The sequence below is a fragment of the Hyla sarda genome, chromosome 3 (genome assembly GCF_029499605.1).
Source record: "Hyla sarda isolate aHylSar1 chromosome 3, aHylSar1.hap1, whole genome shotgun sequence".
Lineage (NCBI taxonomy): Eukaryota > Metazoa > Chordata > Amphibia > Anura > Hylidae > Hyla > Hyla sarda.
In genome coordinates this window covers 314,973,233-314,991,898 of record NC_079191.1, presented here as the reverse complement: position 1 = coordinate 314,991,898, position 18,666 = coordinate 314,973,233, and the positions used below count along the sequence as shown (strand labels likewise).

The 18,666-nt window shown below is 41.9% G+C and overlaps 1 protein-coding gene and 1 long non-coding RNA gene across 6 annotated transcripts in view; one reads left to right on the top strand and one right to left on the bottom strand.

Annotated features, from left to right (window-relative positions):
- SYNJ2 (synaptojanin 2) overlaps positions 1-18,666 on the bottom strand; it is a 153,353-nt gene that overhangs the window by 24,903 nt on the left and 109,784 nt on the right. For all 4 annotated transcript variants that reach the window (XM_056567094.1, XM_056567091.1, XM_056567092.1 and 1 more), the window contains 5 exons: positions 15,419-15,575; positions 10,708-10,819; positions 8,854-9,072; positions 8,167-8,245; positions 2,846-3,014 (listed from right to left, as the gene is read on the bottom strand). In XM_056567094.1, coding sequence (XP_056423069.1) covers positions 2,846-3,014; positions 8,167-8,245; positions 8,854-9,072; positions 10,708-10,819; positions 15,419-15,575 — 736 coding nt within the window. The remainder of the gene's footprint in view (positions 1-2,845; positions 3,015-8,166; positions 8,246-8,853; positions 9,073-10,707; positions 10,820-15,418; positions 15,576-18,666) is intronic.
- Positions 3,435-10,583, top strand: LOC130362500 (uncharacterized). Of its 2 annotated transcripts, none has more exons than XR_008891448.1 (3): positions 3,435-3,798; positions 8,862-9,070; positions 9,912-10,583. It is a non-coding gene; the product is annotated as an uncharacterized LOC130362500 (long non-coding RNA). The 2 variants fall into 2 exon arrangements; XR_008891447.1 differs by having other exon boundaries at positions 8,939-9,070; positions 9,912-10,576.

Here is an 18,666-nt window from a genome sequence, read left to right as displayed (position 1 = left end):
TTTAAGGACGCAGGGTTTTTCCGTTTTTGGATTTTCATTTTTTTCCTCATCACCTTCTAAAAATCATAACGCTTTAAATTTTGTACCTACAGACCCATATAAGGGCTTATTTTTTGCGCTACCAATTGCACTTTATAATGACATCAATCATTTCACCAAAAAATTTACGGCGAAACCAAAAAAATATATATTTGTGGGACAAAATAAAAAAAAAAAAAACACGCCATTTTGTAACTTAAGGGGGCTTCTGATTCTATGCAGTCCAATTTATATAGGTTTTATTTTATTTTACTACTTTAAAAAAAATTATAACTACATGCACCAAAATTAGTGTGTAAAATGGTCATCCTCTGACAATTTTTTTCTTTTTCCGTATACGGGGATATATGAGGGCTAATTTTTTGCGCCGTGATCTGGAGTTTTTATCGGTACCATTTTTTGTTTTGATGGGACTTTTTGATTGCTTTTTATACATTTATTTAGGGTAAACAAAGTGACCAACAATACGCAATTTTGGACTTTGGAATTTTTTTTGTGTGTACGCCATTGTCCGTACTTTATATTTTTATAGTTCAGACATTTACGCATGCGGCAATACCACGTTTATTTTTATTATAGTTACATATTTCTTAGATGGAATTTGGGAAAAGGGGGGAGATTCAAATTTGATAAGGAAGGGGTTAATGGGTGTTTTTTTTTTTACTTTTTTTTATTAGATTTTTTTACACTTTTAGTCCCCTTAGTGGACTTTTAGGAGGGATTAGCTTCCTCATACAGATCAATGTGGTTCCATAGAACCACATCAATCTGTGCGCTCTGCGATCGATTGATAAAGCCTGGTCCTGCCAGGCTTTACCATTCACAGCGCAGCAGGCAGCACAGCGCAGCAGGCTACCTCAGTAGTGGATAACCCCCCCACTGGACCACCAGGGATGGTTTAAATGTCCCTTTAGACGCAGCTGTCAACTTTGACAGTGGCAATCTAAAGGGTTAATAGCCGGCTGTGGAAATCGCCACATGTCGGCTATTAACGCTGGCCCCCAGCTACAGGAATCACTTCTGTGAAATCACACTATCCACTATCAGGAAGCAACACTGATTGACAATCAATTTCACATGCTGTTGTGCAAATGGAACAGACCACAGGTGGAAATTATAGGCAATTAGCAAGACACCCCCAACAAAGGAGTGGTTCTGCAGGTGGTGACCACAGACCACTTCTCAGTTTCTATGCTTCCTGGCTGATGTATTAGTCACTTTTGAATGCTGGCGGTGCTTTCACTCTAGTGGTAGCATGAGATTGAGTCAAATGTGGCTCAGGTAGTTCAGCTCATCCAGGATGGCACATCAATGCGAGCTGTGGCAAGAAGGTTTGCTGTGTCTGTCAGCATAGTGTCCAGAACATGGAGGCGCTATCAGGAGACAGGCCAGTACATCAGGAGATGTGGAGAAGGCCCTGAGAGGGCAACAACCCAGCAGCAGGACCGCTACCTCCGACTTTGTGCCAGGAGGAGCACTGCCAGAGCCCTGCAAAATGCCCTCCAGCAGGCCATAAATGTGCATGTGTCCACTCAAACCATCAGAAACAGACTTCATGAGGGTGGTATGAGGGCCTGATGTCCACAGGTGGGGGTTGTGCTTACAGCCCAACACCGTGCAGGACGTTTGGCATTTGCCAGAGAACATCAGGATTGGCAAATTCGCCACAGGTTCCCATTGAGAAAATGTGACAGACGTGACAGAGTCTGGAGACGCCATGGAAAACGTTCTGCTGCCTGCAACATCCTACAGCATGACTGGTTTGGCGGTAGGTCAGTAATGTGTGGGGTGGCATTTCTTTTGGGGGCCGCACAGCCCTCCATGTGCTTGACAGAGGTAGCCTGACTGCCATTAGGTACCAAGATGAGATTCTCAGACCCCTTGTGAGACCATATGCTGGTGCGGTTGGCCCTGGGTTCCTTTTAATGCAAGACAATGCTAAACCTCATGTGTGACTCCATATCCAGACCTCCATGGGTTGATAAATTTGATTTCCATTGATAATTTTTGTGTGATTTTGTCGTCAGCACATTCAACTATGTAAAGACAAAAGGCATTTCAGACGCTTAGTTCATTCATTCAGATCTAGGATGTGTTATCGTAGTGTTTCGTTTATTTTTTTGAGCAGTGTCGTTTTAAAGAAAGAAAATGAAGCTGCTAGAATGACCCAGCCAACCACCTGACAAAGCATTAAATAAATACCAGTAAGCTTGTTCAATACGTTTGCCCTGTGTCATTTCACATTATCACACATCATTTCTGATCTTATTTGTTTTGGTTTCTTTGTATACATGGATTACTTGGGTTGTTACCAACATTTGGTAAACATTTTACGTCATTAGCACCTCTAAAAATAAATTTAGTAAGAAGAATGGTGAGGTGTTCAATACTTATTCCCTCCCCCCCCCCCCCTCTGTATATGAAAGGGGTTGTCCAATATCAGGATGCCCAGTCTCTGCCCGATCTCTGCTAACTGTGCTTTACAGAGCCGGCCGACGCTATAGACATAACATCACAGCACCACTGAATCAATCACCTGCCGCAGTGTTGTCCCGCCTCGGCTAGTGATTGGCCAGTGCCACTGTCACTTCACCCAGCTGTAATGGCTATGCTCTGCAGCTTGGTGAAAGAGTCACTGGCTGCAGATGATGCTCCCCCATAGTGGAGCTACAAAAAAAAACTGAGAAAGTGTTTGTTATTTTATTTGGCAGCCTGGGGACAATAAGAAAATCAATTTTATCGAAAGATCCCTTAAAAAAGTTCAGAAACATAATTTATAGGTTAAATATTAATGTATCTCACAGACCTTCTGACTCGTAGTCAAGACTGGAGAAATCAAAATTTTCTTCTAAAAGAGAGGAGTTGGCATTCGGTGATAAGAGTACCATACTATCCCTATTTCTTGCAATTTCTTCCTGTAGATCCTTCAGCCAGTTTTTTGTCTTTGGTTTTATTCTTACTGTTTTTCCATTTACCTGTCAAAGAAAACTGAATGTCATTTCTGCAATCAGTGATAAATGTTGATGATAGACATTTTTGCCCAGATTACATATCATATGGAGCACTAAACTGAAAACATATATTGGCCTATATATAATTTAAATTGCATTTACCAAATATATAATCAAAAAAACATTTGTTTTACGTACATTAAGAGATCGTTAAGAGATCCTCTCAACATAGATCATCAGTGGGATATACAATGGGATATGCAATGGGATATGCTATTCACCATCTGCTTTATGCAAAATACTGATGTATACCAGCTTGACAGGGACCATGTTTTTTCAGACTTATCAGCATGCTGTCACTTAAACTGCAGTGCAAGGGTTAACTGTTTTCAACTGTAAGAGCTAGTGTATAGCCACATGTCTCCTGCAGCCAATCAGGAAAGTCATCCTTGTTGCCATTCTATCCCTCTTGGATAGGGAAGAAAATTCGATTTGTCAGCTAGTCACATGTTTTCTGCAGCCAATCAGAGAAATCATCCTTGTTGGTACCCTACCACTCTGGGATAGGGAAGAAATCCTATCAGATAAATGAGAGTCTAGCTTTGGCCAGTAAAGATGCAACAACTCCTGTATCGCTCTCCTTTTACCTCACTGAGGAGTTTATTTCTACACCCGGTCCTCATACGTTAAACAGGGATAGGCCCCAAATAACACCAATGCTGATCCAGAGCAAGCTGCAGTACTCTCTGTCGGATCCTGCTGCCAAGACAGTAACACAACTCAAGAGGCATTTAAGGGACAAATACAGGTAGTATAGCTGACCAGCCCTTTAGCTTTTGGATGAAGGTATAGGTTATCCTTGGGGCTGTACTTATTCCTGCAATTGACTAGTGTCTGGAGTCCCTCTGTCGGATGCTCTGCAGTCAGTTGAGTCTTAACTATACCTAAGAAAATGTAGGTAAGGGAAGGGGACTTTTCGTGTTACCATGGACTGCCCACAACCGCTGGCATTTAGAAAAAGACTTGGCTGACTTCTCTTTGTGTCTCTCAGATTTTATCCTATCTACCCCTAGGAAATGTTTCATTTGCGCTATAATTTATTGGAGTCATACTCGCAACAGTTTCTGCCAAACTATACTGTGGGTGGAGGTAATGAAATACTGGGCTTTGCTGGTCACAGGGGAGATCAAGTTACCAGGTCCTAGATATATACAAAAATCATCCCAATAGAAAATAACCCCTGAACAAGTGAAGAGGCTATGCCAGTGGCCAACGTTAATTGACGACACAAGGCCAAACCTGCTCCCAGCCTTCTAATATTTTAGTGCACATGTCAGTATCCCCAGTAATGATTTCCCACTAGCGACAACATTTTGTGCACATCAATTTTAAGGTACATGGACCATATTGCTCTATAGAGTAGGAACAGGGACACTGAGTCCCGGTTCCCATAAAATCATCAAAATCAAGAGTTTTTGGCTTCCATGCTAAAATCCATAAGACGACTATAGTACAAGGAACGCAATTGGAAAAAGGATATTTAACATTTCCTCTCTATCACTGTATTTATGTACCTCCCTACTGCACCGCTGTTTTGGAACACTACCACCCCAGAAAAATTCTTGTGCAAAAAAAAATAAAAATCCTCCACTTAACCACCCCGAGCCAAGGAACCCAGTACCGTACCAACCCAGAACCTCTGCATGCAAAAGAACTCCCCCCTGCATCAAATGGGTTTCTTGAAGATCAACATCAGTTCAACTGTTCTTCAGACAACCCTGTACCATACAGCACGTGTGGAGGAGTGTAGTCCCTTTAAATAGCCTCATGTTGAGTAACGGAAGAAAAAATTTGTTGAAACCAAACCGAGTTTGAAGAGCAATGTGCAGAGCAAGCTGAATGCCCTGCTCTACTGCTGCAGCAAAGTCCTCGAAGAGGAGCACCTCATATCCCCGGATGCGGAGTGCTTGGTTATGACCCCTAAAGGCCTTCAGAAGTGCCACCTTATCATTGAAGTCGAGCACTCTTAGATCTATAGCATGCTCAGAACCCACTCTATGCACCCGCTCCATACAACATCAGTATTCCAGGCCCAGACCCATAGGAAGGTCTCTTTCACATATGCATAACAGTTCAGCAGGTTTAATAGACTCTTGCACGCCTACCAGGCATAAATTGTTGCGGCAGGTTCAATTTTCTACATTGTTCAGCTTGTCTCGCAGTGTACAGATTTTCTGCTGGTGGTGGGCCAGCTTGAACTGAAGGTCATCACTAGCCACCTGCAGTGCAGATACAATGCACTCAACATCATCCTTGCATCCTGAAGTAAGAAAGGTCATTTTGCAACTGAGCCAAGGAGGTTTGAATGGCCACCCATGTGTAATCTTGTGGGTAGCTTCCTTGGCTAGCTGAGAGGAGTCAAACAGGGTAGGAGGAGACTAAGCCACCAGGTCTCCAAAATGCTCCAGCTAAAAAAAAAAGTGAGTAGAAGCTCCTGCGTATCAGTTGCTATGACTGCTGCGCTGAGAAGAGAGGCTCATGGGTGCCATCCTGACGGGGAGAAGCAGCAAAATACCTCCAGAGTCTGTGTGGATTTCTGGTCGCTATAGAGTGGGTAGCCGTTCATAAGGTAAAGCCCTGAGGTTTGGAGGGGAGCAGGACCACTTAGGCAGCAGAAAATGGCAGGACAGAATCCATTTAGAACTGTAGCTGGCGGTGGACCAAAAGCTCTGCCTGAGACCTCCTCACATGTTAGTGCCGGAACAGTAAGTCATAGGACTTAGTTTTATATTAGAGAGGGGGTTTAAAATATCAGGAAGTATTACTACACTGATCGAGTAGTGGATGCATGGAATAGCCTTCCTGCAGAAGTGGTAGCTGCAAATACAGTGGAGGAGTTTAAGCATGAATGGGATAGGCATGAGGCTATCCTTCATATAAGATAGGGCAAGGACTTTTGATAGTAATCAGAATATTGGGCAGACCAGAAAGGCTGAATGGTCCTTTTCTGCTGACACAGATTAATCGTTCCACTGGTCCAGAAATAGGGAACTCAATCTTTAAAGGGAACCAATCATTAGATCTTACCATATATAACGAGTGGCAACACACTGTATATGGTAAAATCTTCATCCTCACATGCTCTGGAGACATTCCTGCTCACAGAAATGGTGAGCATATGAAGTTTAAAAAGTCTCTGCCACAGGCTTCCCTGGGCAGGAAGCGATACTTACCTAGTCTCGGTCTTCTCGCCTCAGCGACGATTGGCAGCCCAGGTACGGCTCACGTCATCGCTCTGCTCCATCTGCTCAAGGAGCAGAGAGGGTGACGAGGACTGTCATTCACAGAGAAGGGACATGATTACAGCCTAGAAGACAGGACTAGGTAATTATAGCTCCCCGCCCAGACGACCATTTAGAGGCTGGTGAGTGAGACTTTCAAACTTCATATCCTCACCATCCCTGTGGCCAGGAATGTCTCCCAGGGATGGCGAGTAGGAAGATTTTACCATACATAACGTGGTGCCTATATATGGTAAAATTTCATGATTGGTTCTCTTTAAATTGGCTCTAGAAATCCAATGAGAAATCATATTGGCGACCAAACTGTTTATTTTTGTGTCCTATGCTAACTTTTTCTAATGATTTTTAAGAAATGGAATACATACTTCTATATACATACTTCTACAAGGAATAATGATCCTTATAAAAGAATTAATGCAGAGCCCAGGGCTTAATCCTCAAAAATATTACTCCTATAAACCCTCATCACACTTACAGTAGCTCTTCATGCAATACTGCACAGTATGTCTTCACACACAGAAAATTCATAATACATGGATTTTGCTAAAGCATTTGATACTGTCCCTCATAGACGTCTGACAGGTAAGTTAAGGTCTTTGGGTTTGGAAATTTTAGTTTGTAACTGGATTGAACACTGGCTCATGGATCGTACCCAGAGAGTGGTGGTCAATGATTCGTACTCTGATTGGTCCCCGGTAATTAGTGGTGTACCCCAAGGTTCAGTACTGGGCCCGCTGTTGTTTAATTTATTTATCAATGATATAGAGGATGGTATTAACAGCTCTGTTTCTATCTTTGCAGATGACACCAAGCTTTGTAGCACGGTACAGTCTATAGAGGATGTGCATAAGTTACAAGATGACTTGGATAGACTAAGTGTCTGGGCATCCACTTGGCAAATGAGGTTCAATGTGGATAAATGTAAAGTTATGCATCTGGGTACTAATAACCTGCATGCGTCGTATGTCTTAGGGGGGATTAAACTGGCAGAGTCACTGGTAGAGAAGGATCTGGGTGTACTTGTAGATCACAGACTACAGAATAGCATGCAATGTCAGGCTGCTGCTTCCAAAGCCGGCAGGATATTGTCATGTATCAAAAGAGGCATGGACTCAAGGGAAAGGGACATAATACTCCCCCTTTATAAAGCATTGGTACGGCCTCACCTGGAATATGCTGTTCAGTTTTGGTCGCCTGTTCATAAAAGGGACACTGTGGAGCTGGAAAGGGTGCAGAGACGCGCGACTAAACTAATATGGGGCATGGAACATCTTAGCTATGAGGAGCAATTAAAGGAGTTACAATTGTTTAGTCTTGAGAAGAGACGTTTAAGGGGGGATATGATAAACGTATATAAGTATATAAATGGCCCATACAAAAAATATGGAGAAAAACTGTTCCAGGTTAAATCCCCCCAAAGGATGAGGGGGCACTCCCTCCGTCTGGAGAAGAAAAAGTTTAGTCTCAAGGGGCGACACACCTTCTTTACCATGAGAACAGTGAACTTATGGAACAGTCTACCTCAGGAACTGGTCACAGCAGGAAAAATTAACAGCTTTAAAACAGGATTAGATACATTCCTGGAACAAAATAACATTAATGCTTATGAAGAAATATAAAATCCCATCCCTTCCCCAATATCGCGCCACACCCCTACCCTTCAATTCCCTGGTTGAACTTGATGGACGTATGTATTTTTTCGACCGTACTAACTATGTAACTATGTAACATTACAATTTACATTGACGTATTTAGTGCATTCTGCAAATCTTGAAGACATAATTACATTCCAGCAGCTTCCACCTTATGTAGTTACTGCCATAAGTCTGGATGTTATCTATTAAGTACAGTACATTATCTTAAAGGCTATTTACCTTCAAGCCATCCAGATCAAGAACTCTTAATGCTGCCCTGCTGTCTGCAAATGTCACCATCATTTGCCCTTCAATTAACCTAGGAACAGAAAAGTAGAATTTGTAATATTCACACACAGAGATTATGTTGGTAACATACTCAAGATGCCTTTCTTTGCTTGTTGTTTGCACAACAAATTGTTGTAATATACTGTTTTCTTGTTTTTCATTTTGACTCTGGAAATGGTTCTACATTTTAGTTCAATATGAAACGACTTATGTAAATCAATGACTACTTTGACACTGCAGTCAAAGAAAATGGCCATCTTACCAGGTACCATATATGATAGGTTGAAGCTCTGTGCTCCAATCATTGCGCAATGAAAATACCATAATAGTGGTTCCTAAATACAGAACTTTTGATAAAGATTTGCAAAATGTAGAAAGAACTGGTAGCTGGTTAATCTGCAGTCATGTATAGCAGACAAATGTCTGCTATACATGACTAGGTTTATGTGGGTGTGTTGTTCTTGTCATTCTGGATGATCCTGCTTTTGTCACCAAGTAGTTAAGTATTCAGCAATAACTACCGTACATACTTTCAATTTTCTGCTTTCTACTTTTCACTCCATTAAGTGATTTTAGCTGTCAAACTAGATTGCCTCCCACTCAAACAATAATTGTTTTTTTTTTTCTTTCTACGCTCACCGTACAAGGACAACAGTGCCGTGATTCTGAAATCGTTCAACAAGCTCTGAACTTAGATCTTCAGGAAACTCTGCTTTCTCCTCAGGTGTCGGGGAGTCTATGTGGACTTCAACTGTGGCATCCAAAGGACCCTGGGAAGAGGATATTTCCTGGAATACTTTCTCTCTGGCTGCCACATCCACCTCCTGAACTTCCACCTCCACAATGGCTAGAACAGGTCTGTGAAGACAAAGATTTTTAAGTTACAGTCAATGGGAAGATTTATCAAACTTTATGCAAAGGAATAGTGGAGCCTATAGCAACCTATTAGATTTAAATATATGAAAGCTGGAATCTGATTGGTTGCTATGGGCAAGTGCTCCACTGTTTCTTTGCAGAAGGTTTGACACATATGTATCACCCAATATGTAGAGATTTAATTTAACAGTTATCATAAACCAGAAAACATAAGGAATATACATAAAGGCCCATGTTACTAGCCTGGCCTCACACCATTTGTCCGGTGTAAGGGGATTGGATTCTCATGTCCTCAAATAATGCCTACATGTCATACATTTGAATAGGAAGTATGTGCCTTAAAAATACTGGGGCAATAAGTGTGTTTTACTTTGGGTATTACAGCTTGTAACACGGTTGGTTCCACTGCACAGACTGCACTGCTGTCCCCATATATGGCAACGCATTTCTGAGCACATCTGATGAAAGATCCGCTCAGAAATGCATTGCCATCTATGGGGACAGCAATGCAGTCAGTGAGGTTCTATTGCCGCCCGCAGAATCTGGTCCACAGTGTGAACCAGGCCTTTGGCCTAAAAACTGCAGTGTTGGGTTGGGGAGACCAGCTTAATAAGGGTTTGGGCTGGATTGGGGTATGTTTAAACTACAGAATCTCTGCTAGGATTTCCGATCAGGTATTTTGTGCCGAGATTCCATCAGAGCATCCTCCACCGAAATCCTTTGGTGCTAGGACCAATGCGGACCTGCGCCATCACCATTGACAGAAATGCAGTCTGCGGGAAATTACGCGGAAATAATGCCTATGTTGATTATTTTTGCAGATCCATTTTAGTGGCAGAGTTCGCTATCGCAGTTTGAATGGGTCAGCGGAAGGCCCTTTTACACCAATGCTATGCTTCATACAGCGGAATGCCCCACAATTACAGTGACATTTCAGGCACAGAAATTCCGTAGTGGACATACTCTGAAACTGATGACAGGCTGCCTTTGAGCACAAATCTATTTTTCCTCTTATACAACAAATGATTATTGCATTAAATGGTTAATCCAAGATCCTTCTGACCTTTTATATAAATATTAATGTGCTGTATGGTAGAAAGAAAACTTCTGCCGTACCTTCCAGTATCATCATTCATTCAAATTAGTGAATACTTTGTCTACCGTTCCTGAAGCCTCTAATGCTGATGATTAAGGAGATGAGACTTGTAATGATTCACTACTGAGTCACTGCATGTTTCACGCTACACATTACACAACTGCAGGAAGATAAAATGAGGCCAATCTTTCATGGACTAAGTTACACAGCAGGCTCTTATGACATTTTAACACGGCCATGCTGCTTTACGTATTTAAGATAAAAAGCTGAATCTAAAGCTACAGACTGATTATAATGATCACATCCTGTGCCCCTATAGCAAATACAGAAAAAGATTCCATTCAGGATCCAAGTCATGAAAGTACAGAAGAAATATGCACCAGTATAAATAGATGCCCAAGACTTCATTTTTACACACAAACATCACATTTTAGAATATACTAAACTGTCATATGGTAACATTACGAGCAATATTGTATTAACTAATCGCATGTAGCACATGAAGTTACTATGAAGAATACCTGTGATCAGATGATGGAATCTCTGCTCTCCCATAATACATCAGAGCACCAGGACTCCATGTGTGTTTTACTTTAGAATCCACGTCATTATCTAGCAGGTTAATGTCTCCAGCTACATGAAGTGGTTAAAAAAAAAAAAAGTCATGAAATAGGTTAGAATGTGACATATAGACAGAAATTATATTATCTTTCACAATTTGTTCGTAAAACTCTGTTTAGTCCAAGGCAAAATGAGGAATTTGCTTGTTTGAAACTCATTTATTTTTTGTAGTAAAATTCTGTGAACAGTTTCCAATGGGAAAAAAAAAAAAAAAAAAAAAAACAACAACTTAACAATATTCTGTAGAATAAATCAGTATACATTAAAAAGTGCACCACTTTTCACATGGTGTGCACCAAACTCTGCCCCAAAAATTCTGAGCTATGTGAACGAAAATGCATGGTTTTCATGATGTGCACATCAATAAAATGATTGCCATAAAAAGCAGTAAAATGTTTTTTCACCGATTAAAACATATCAGTTATATGGTGGAAGGGAAATTCACCAACAATTCTTTTTTTGTTGATTTCCTCCATTAAAGTGTGTACAGTTTTAAAAATATTGACTAAAGTTTAACTGCCAAAAATTTTTTTCAGAAACACATTCCCTTACCTAAGAAATATACTGGGCTACCTGGCTGTCTGAATAGAGCCTACATTTCCCATGATACCTATATTCTTTCTGAGAAAGTGGGGATGTAGTCTCATTACTGCACTTGCCAAGTCCTATCTAAGTTAAAGGGGTTATCCAGGAAAAAACTTTTTTTTTATATATCAACTGGCTCCAGAAAGTTCAACATATTTGTAAATTACTTCTATTAAAAAAATCTTAATCCTTTCAGTATTTATGAGCTGCTGAAGTAGAGTTGTTCTTTTCTGTCCAAGTGCTCTCTGATGACACGTGTCTCGGGAACCGCCCAGTTTAGAAGCAAATCCCCATAGAAAACCTATTCTACTCTGTGCAGTTCCCGAGACAAGCAGAGATGTCAGCAGAGAGCACTGTTGCCAGACAGAAAACAACTCAACTTCAGCAGCTGATAATTATTGAAAGGATTAAGATTTTTTTTAATAGAAGTAATTTACAAAATCTGCTTAACTTTCTGGAGCCAATTGATATAAGAAAAAAAAAGTTTTCTCCTGGAATACCCCTTTAAGCAAGTTATAGTGGACATACGATGTATGACACACCCAATGTCCTTGTGAGGGAATTCTCCTTATCAGCTCTTACACACAAGCAGTGTCAGGCTGTGCCTCACAGGAAAATCTATACACAGAAGGGAAAGGCAGCAGGTAAGTCATGGGAGTTTTACAGCTCTATATGGATGAACATACTATATTGCTGTACTCCTGCTCCCTTAGATAGAGCAGAAAGGATGTCTTCAGCAGCACTCTGGGGGAGATTTATCAAAACCTGTCCAGAGGAAAAGTTGCTGAGTTGCCTATAGCAACCAATCAGATCACTTTCCTTTTTAACAAGGCCTTTGCAAAATGAAAGAAGCGATCTGATTCATTGCCATGGGCAACTCAGCAACTTTTCCTCTGGACAGGCTTTGATAAATCTCCCCATCTGTGCCTAGAAGGAGATAAAGATAAACAAGGAGGGAGGAGCTAGGAGGGAAGAAGAGAGGTCTGAGCTACCAAGAGGGATCTGATAGGTCAGAGTTTCCCCAAGCCCAGCCCTGAAGTTCCCCCAACAGCTCATGTTTTCAGGATCTCCTTAGTATTTCACATGTGATATAATTATGGTCAGTACATCAGGCATCAATACAAGTGTTCTCTGTATGGGATATCCATAAATAAGGACGTTTTGGGGGTACTTGAGGACTGCGCTTGGGAAACACTCTGATAAGGTTGTTATTCTGTAGTTCACTGGAAGCCAGCAGCACAGGAAAGACTAACATTCTATTTACCCCGTGGGGTAATTTATTGGAGGTCAGTCTGATAGCTGAGCTGGGACGAACCAGATTACACTACTAGAATGCTGCTGGCGAATTAGTGTTATATGGGCAAAAAATAAAGGAAAACCAGAGTACTTTTTTAAAAGGAACACCCAAAGTAAAATACATTAAAAAAGAGCTTGATCAGAACTGAAGCAAAGCACAAGCTGGAAAAAATTTCCACAGCAAGCAATTCGATTCAAACTTTCCTCTTTTTAAATGATATGTTCGGTCTCATGCACATCTAAAAAATATGACAATGCTGTCAGTATAAGCACAAATACCAGGAAAAAAAAGTATTAAAGCACATACAGTGATGTGTCCACTTGGAAATCATAGGCTTTAATAGCTCATACTTAGTCTATTTGTGATTTATTCAATGCAGTAACTATTTTACATTTGGGATAGAGTAGCATAGGCTACCACCTCCCACAAAAAAAGCATACTGGTGTGGAGCAGACCAAACTAAGGCTTCAATACTACAAATGTAGTCAATTTGTGACTATTGCTACACTGCAGGTACACTACGGTATGGGATATGCTTCAAAACCTTTTCACTGATTTCCTAACATATACCCACAGCATAGTCACATTTTTAGAAGTGCATTATAGGAAAATGCTCAAATTGCCCTCTGCACCATTTTTGTAAATCACTCACACTGTGCTCATACTTCTTTTTCAACACAACTATGCTTAAAGAGGTTTTTTGGCAACTAACATTTTCAACTGAACATTGAATATTTGTAAATAAAGTTATTTTACTACCTTTCTGTTTTTTTCATGTATTCCTTCTGCTTATGATACTGCTCTTTTGGCTTCAACCCAACATCCTGTCTAGTGTACATCCTGTAACAGACTTTCAGTTCCTGCTGTACACTCTAGCTGGAAAGTCAGCCAACTCTCTCTCTCTCTTTCTCTCACTCACTATGTGGGAGGCTCCTGGAAGTGTAACAGGCTGTGATATAGTCAATAATGTGTAGTGGGAGGGAGACAGAGTTGGTTCACTTCCTAGTTAGTGTGTACAGCAGGAACAGGAAAAAAGTCTATTACACTATGTACACTAGACAGGAACTGGGGCAACAAAGACATCAGAGAAGACAGTTTGAAGCAGAAGAAAGGCATGAAAGGCCACAGAATGGTAGTAAAATAATTGAGTGGCAAACAGGAAAGCATTCCTGACTTTCTGACTGTGGAACCACATGATCCCACTAATAAGTCAGCAGCTCTGAAAAGCCGGTACAGATGTGGTGCTTTCAATGATGTACTAGTACATCTTCACTAAATTTTGATGCATGACAAAAAATCCTAACATAGCTCAAGATCAGACTAAACTGTTATTTTTTCACTAGGTTTTACTATGTGTGGTGACCTTGTGTAATGCTGACAGTTGGCAACCATCAAGAAAACACTAGCCCTCATCATCACCGAATCTCTGTCCATGCTACACTCTCTGACAGTCCTACTGTGTCCAATAGGAAGCAATAAGGCTGTTCCTTACTTTATACCCTATTAAACCTGCTGTAAATGTTAAATTTAGCACAAGCCTTTCAGTTACTCTCTGTATTAACACAAAATGAAATCTGATTGAGCACAACCCTTTTAAACTCCAGTTGATACTTAAAGGGGTACTCCGGTGCTTACACATCTTATCCCCTATCCAAAGGATAGGGGATAAGATGCCTGATCGCGGGAGTCCCGCAGCTGGGGACGCCCGTGATCATGCACGCGGCACCTCGTTTGTAATCAGTCCCCGGAGAGTGTTCGCTCCGGGTCTGATTACGGTCGACCGCAGGGCCGGCGGCGTGTGACGTCACGCCTCCGCCCCTCAATGCAAGTCTACGGGAGGGGGCGTGATAGCTATCGACGGGTCGACCATAATCAGACCCGGAGCGAACACGCTCCGGGGACTGATTACAAACTGGTTGCCGCTTGCATGATCACGGGCGTCCCCAGCTGCAGGACTCCCGGGATCAGGCATCTTATCCCCTAGGGGATAAGATGTGTAAGCACCGGCGTACCCCTTTAAAGGACATCTATGGTGTAAAATAACTTATCCCCTATGCGAAGGATAGGGGATAAGTTATAGATCGCTGGGGGTCCGAGCGCTGGGGCCCCCCCGCGATCTTCGGTACGGGGCCGCGGCAATATACAGGAAAGGGGGCGTTCCGTCCCTGGCATGACGCGGCGGCCGACACGCCCCCTCCATGAATCCCATAGAGATACATGGAGGGGGAGTGTCTGCCACGGCTCTCTCCTGGGGACGAAACTTCACTTCCTGCAGACTGCTGTGGCCCCGTCCAGGAGATCCCCGGGGGCCCTAGTGCTCGGACCCCCCGCGATCTATAACTTATCCCCTATCCTTTGGATAGGGGATAAGTTATTTTGTGCTGGAGTACTCCTTTAAAGGAGTACTCTGGGATATGAAAACTTTTCCCCTATCCTACACGGCCCCGGCAGTAAGTGGCAAGGGTGCATGTCCGACTACTGCACGACGCGGCAATACATCTCAATACATCTCCTGCTCTGCCATAGAGATGTATTGGGGGGCGTGTTTTGGCAAAAAGGCAGGGGTCCAGTACAGGACATTGCGAAACTTAGCCCCTATCCTTAGTGAGTACTCCTTTAATTTATTGACAGTCCCCCTTAGAATTACAAAACAAAAAAAGAAACTGAGTTTCAACATTTTAGCTAATATACTTGATACAATTACCTTCATGGACATAAGTAATATATACCTGATTTTTCAAATGGTAACTTCTTTCGCCACCATAATACTCTATCTGTCCAAGCTGGAGTTCTGCACTTTTCACTTGTGTCATAAGCTTCTGACCCAATGTCATACTTGTAAGTTGGTCCAAAGTGGATTGTACCTTCAAAGAAGTCCTTGAATATCTAAAACAATAACAATCCAAATTTGATTAAGAAGGTGGTACACATGGAGGAGGTATAAAAAAACAATTACAGATCCGCAAGCTTGTTTTTAATGCTCTGTTTATATTTATTAGTACTTCTAGTATGATTTAACACAACAAAAAAATCCATAATGTATACAATATGTGTGAGCATACTCTAGTTGTGCAGTTATACAAGAAAATTAACACATTTGGTGATTTAGTGTGCATAACACCATTGGATCTTATTGTCACCAGGATCTCTCAGTGCTGCAGCTTTGGGCCTGTGACACAATGTAAAAAATTTCACTGTGAAACATGTTGGATATAGATTTCACATTTTTAACCTGTTTGGTAAAAAGCATACTGAAATATCTTTATGATTATTTTTTAAGTTTGTTCAGGTTAAATATTTTCCGCAAAGCTGAAATGTTTAATGAATCAATTAAAAGCCACTACACACATACAATTCTATCTCCACACAATATGAATATGCCTAGATCTGCTATGGAAGTGTATGCTACACTTTGTGATACATCATGACTACAAAAATACACTAGCTGTAAATCTCACATCCATTACTAGATAATAGTGCATGGAATCTGAATTATTTCAGGCCTTTTAACCCACCTGAAAGATTTCATATTTCTTATTCAAACCAGATACATCTGAGTAATGACAAAATACAAAAATGAATGTCAACTCAGAACAGATTATGTGGTAATTACTTACATAAGCAGCATTGTGTTAGAATTACTTTAACACTGTCATTACTCATATAGAACAGATTTGAATAAGTATAGTACACCCCTACATCAAGGATCCTACACCATACTCTGTGTCGTGCAACCAAAGAATTGGTGGGATATTTCTGTATCAGAGAAATAGTGCTTAGATAATAACGCAGCTCACACATAACATGTTTATTTTCCTTATGAAGCCTAACAGTACAATATTTTGTACGGATGTCGGACATCTTTTCATAACCCCATCACCCAACATACCAGTGTGGTCTTTCAAAGACTCTTAAATGTTCTAGGGCAGGTATAGTCAACCCTCGCCACTGCAGATGTTTTGGAATACATTTCCCATGATGCTTTTGCAGCATTTAGGCTGTAAGGGCATCATGGGAGATGTAGTCCAAAACATCTGCAGTTCCGAAGGTTGCCTATGCCTGTTCTAGGGTGTATCAGATAACAGATCCTGAAGGGAAACAGACAGGCTGTTCACGCACACTAAATCTAATACAGTGGTACCTCAACATACGATGGTAATCCGTTCCAAATGAACCATCGTTTGTTTAATCCATCGTATGTTGAGGGATCCGTGCAATGTAAAGTATAGGAAGCTGTACTCACCTGTCCCCACCGCTCTGGACCAGTCACCGCTGCCGTGGATGTCACCCTCCACCGCTGTCGCCGCGTCCCCGTGGTGTCCCCGATGCTCCGGACGTCTCTGCTTTCCCGGGATCCTCGTTCTCCACTGCCGTCATCACATCGCTACGCACGCGCGCCGCTTCTATTGTATGATGGGACTGCATGCGCGTGACGTGATGATGACGACTGAGAGCGCTGGTGACGGAGGGGATCGTGAAGAGGACGCTCCGGAGCCCCGAGGACAGGTAGGAGACCATCACCGGAGCACACGGGGCATCGTAAACTGCTATCCAGCGGCAGCTGGAGCAGTCAGCGCTGCCGGATAGCCGTTTATGCAATGGCCCCGACATACAAAAGCATTGTATGTTGATGCTGCCTTCAACATGCGATGGCCTCTGAGAGGCCATCGCATGTTGAAATTATCGTATGTCAGGGCCATCGTAGGTCGGGGGGTCATTGTATACTGGGTTATAGTGCAGGTGAACCGCATTACAACAAGGGGTCACTTACATAAAGTGATGCAGTGGATTAAAGGTTCTGCCTCCTGTTATCACTCACTGCTACAGTGTTGCTGTGCATAATAGAGATAAGGAGTTGGCTTGCAGAGCTCCCCTGCCTCCTCAAAAAACAGCACTATACTGGCCCATCTGATGAATATTCTAATATCTTCACTCACGTCCTAATGACGTTAGAGCCTATTCAGGAGTGATGCCTGCACTCTGATACAACAGCAGAGCGCTCCCGTGCCTGCAGGCTCTCACGTAACTAGGTTCGGAGAGAGAAGAAAATAAAATATTCATCAGATAGGCGGGCATAGCACTGTTTATAGAGGAGGCAGGGGTGCTTGGCAAGCCGGCTCCCTACCTCTATTTCACACAGCAGTGTTGTAGCAATGAGGACAGAACTTTTAATCTACTGCACTAAATGATGTTAGTGACCGCATGTTGTAATGCTGTTCACCCACACTATTAGGAATGTATTGGAGTTCGTGCACGTGAACAGGCTGTCAGTTTCCCTTTAAGTTCTAAATGGGACTGGCAGGTATGTATGTCAACGTGTATTAGGGAAAGTTACACTCTAAACCAGTGGCAGTAGAAAACATTGTCCATCATGTACAGGGTATTACTTTTCTAAACTGTAGTCTGTCCAAAGTAATATATGCTTATATTTAAGGACCCATATACTTTAGCCTAAATGTTGTAAAGTAATATATACTTATATTTAAATGGGAACTGTCAGATACAAAAACTTTTGATATGTTGTAAAGCATGTATAACCAATAGGTTTTGAAATTGCTTTCATTAGAACATTTTCAGTATTTCATACTGAAAAAGCCAGTCAAACAACTGAGTGGGGTGGGGGTGTAAATGCTCACTGCACCCCTTATTAAATTCTGTGAGGGGTATAGTTTCCAAAATGGGATCACATGTGGGGGGGGGGGGGGGGGGGGGAGATCCACTGTTCTGGCACCATGGGGGGGCTTTGAAAACGCACATGGCCCCCGACTTCCATTCCAAACAAATTCTCTCTACCATAAGCTCAATGGCGCTTCTCCTCTTCTGAGCATTGTAGGGCGCCAGCAGAGCACTTGAGGTCCACACATGGGGTATTTCCATAATGGGGTTACAAATTTTGGGGGTAATTTTCTCCTATTACCACTTGTAAAAATGTAAAATTTGGGGAAAACCCAGCATTTTAGTGAAATATTCTCTTTTT